Source organism: Mycena indigotica (genome assembly GCF_014461135.1).
Source record: "Mycena indigotica strain 171206Taipei chromosome Unknown Mind.scaff0005, whole genome shotgun sequence".
In the NCBI taxonomy this organism is placed as follows: Eukaryota; Fungi; Basidiomycota; class Agaricomycetes; order Agaricales; family Mycenaceae; genus Mycena; species Mycena indigotica.
Window position 1 is genome coordinate 5,131,063 of NW_023503004.1, and position 2,434 is coordinate 5,133,496.

At 56.2% G+C, this 2,434-nt stretch overlaps 1 protein-coding gene across 1 annotated transcript; it reads left to right on the forward strand.

Moving 5' to 3' along the window:
* Positions 1-1,089: 1,089 nt before the first annotated feature.
* Positions 1,090-1,665, forward strand: MIND_00649000 (uncharacterized protein; the record flags this gene model as incomplete). The annotated part of the gene is made up of 2 exons (XM_037363221.1): positions 1,090-1,115; positions 1,167-1,665. The coding sequence occupies exons 1-2, from the start codon at positions 1,105-1,107 to the stop codon at positions 1,663-1,665; spliced, it is 510 nt and encodes a 169-aa protein (XP_037221142.1). The 5' UTR covers positions 1,090-1,104.
* Positions 1,666-2,434: the final 769 nt, after the last annotated feature.

A 2,434-nucleotide genomic window follows, 5' to 3' on the forward strand; every position in this document is an offset into this window, starting at 1 on the left:
ATAAGATTGCTGTTCTACTTATTCGGTCTTGTAATCCCTACAAATAAAAGTGCCCCTTTTTGGGTTATTATTACCTTGATTAAGTAATTTTAAAAAAAAAAAATCTGCTACCCTCACTCCACCGTACCCTGACACACTTTGCCTTGTGCAGCTAGATCCGTCGGCGCCGCCCACCGCCATATTGATGACCATGATACCGCCCATCCCAGCTAGATGTCTCCAGGGTCCCGATATCCGCCGTCGCATCACACCGCCCGATCTGGCGCGCCTTTCCCCATGCGGATGTGCACGCTTGGTGCGGATCGCTATCTTATCGATGGAGGAACTGACAGATCGCGGACGGCTTGTCCAAGCCTGAGGTATCACAAACATAGGGGATAAAATAAGATACAGAATACATTAAATAAGCCGAAAATAACACGTCAGATATCGTTCTCTCAAAGGATCCCTCCGACGGCGTTGCCCGCGGGCGCGATGTGCGCCGCGCCGTCACTGGGCTTCTCGGGAACAGCGACCTCGACGATAGGCGCGTCGGCGCCGGCGACAGGGACGGTGCCCTGGGGGTGTTTGCCCTTATCAGGGTGGTCGTGGTGGGTGGGGTGCACAATCTTGTCAACGAGCGCGCCAAGGCCGTGTTTCTTGTGCTCTTCCTCCGGTGGAGGCTAGAAACTGTTTCAGATAACGCTTACAAAAAGGGATCGCGGTAGCGCACCTGCGTTGTCTGCGCTGTGGTTGTCGCGTGTGAGGTGGTGTTATCGGTGGCGGAGGACGACATTGTGGTGTTTTAGGCGCGGCTAGATACCAGTGGGGCCGTTTTTATACCGCGCTATCATTGGCTCGTCGTCATTGGCCAGATCCACATGGACGGGCGAGAGCGCTCGGTGGGGCGTCTAGAGTGATGTCATGCGCGACGTAGACGCCGTTCGAGAGCCTTCTAGCTCAGGCCAGGAACGCCATCGCGGCTAAAAACACGGGAGCCAATGACGCGCTTCCACATGGTGCTCGGAATCGTCCGGCCGGTCTCGCCGACATCTTGATCATCAATACTGATGCGTGGACGTGTACATGTACACAGCCACTTTCATTTTTCCCATCGGACCATCGATGGACGACAGGTACGGTTGAACGGCTTGAGCTCCCTGTCCTCATGTTGGACTGTTGCGCAGCGCGAGTGGCACGCAACTGCCACAAGAGCTCATCGACTCGATCCTCGACAACGTCTACAAACAACAAGACCTCCGTGCATGTGCCCTGGTTGCGCGGTCGTTCCGGCTGCCGAGCCAGCGCAAGCTGTTCGAGCACCTCTCCCTGCACCCCGAGGCGCTGCACGGAGAGCCCGCCTCAATTGCGCACTTCGAGCGCCTTCACGCCATCTTCATCGAATCACCCCATCTCGCCAAATTTGTCAAGAGCCTGGACCTCCGCGTGTTGCGAGCGGAGAACCTGCCGCTCATGGAGACCGAAGTCGTCCTTGATATCCTCGGGGCGTTATGCAATGTTGTCGGGCTCGATATTCACGCCCCTACCGTAAAGGCCCCCCGGTTGGCTGCTGCACTGGTCCCTATGATCGGTTCGGCCGGGCTCAAAACGCTCTCGTTGCGGAACGACACCGATATCCAACTACTCAAAGCACGTGAAGGCGATCTGCAGACGCTGAGAACTTGAAGCTGAAGACATCCAGCTTCGTCGTCATCGCGGCATCCAGCATTTCGCTGTTCGACCACATCTACGCGCGTGTCGATATCCAGAATCTGACCCGCCTCGAAATATCGTCCTACACATCGGTTGAACTGCACGCCGCAGAGCTGCTCGTGCAAGCGGTCAATATCGAGGATCTAACCCTGGGCTTATACTTCTTCCAAATCAGTAATATCTCGATTCCATTTATGCCCTCCCTATCTCACGTAGTCCCCAGACGAGCAGCCGCACTTCCTGGACATCTCACCGCTCCGTAAGCTCCGGGCGCTCAAGTTCCGACTCGCGCCGCTGCTTGCATACGAGCGGCCCTTCAACACTGTCCTGCCCGCATGCACCATCCTGCGCAGACTGCAGTCTCCCACCACGATTGAGCACATTGCACTTTCGTTCCAGCTATATCTTGAGACGAAGCAGCCGCATGAGGTCCTGCAGGAATCGCGAGCTTGTTCCGGGGGTGATGTTGGGGCGATGGGTCGGCGGCGTTTCGCGCGTGACACGTAATACATATTTGTAATGATCGGAATACATCGGACCCGCCACGAAACCGGTCCGCGTGGGTGACATAAGCCGCCGGCTTGCTTTCTCCTTCTCCCTTTGCCCGATTCCAGCCATCGATGAGTGATCAGACCAAGAAACGCGGTCGGGGTGGTCCTAGAGATGGTTCTGGGCGACCCCCCAAGACAGCACGCCATGACACAGCCACAGATCCGAGTACACAAGCATTTCTCCCTTCTAT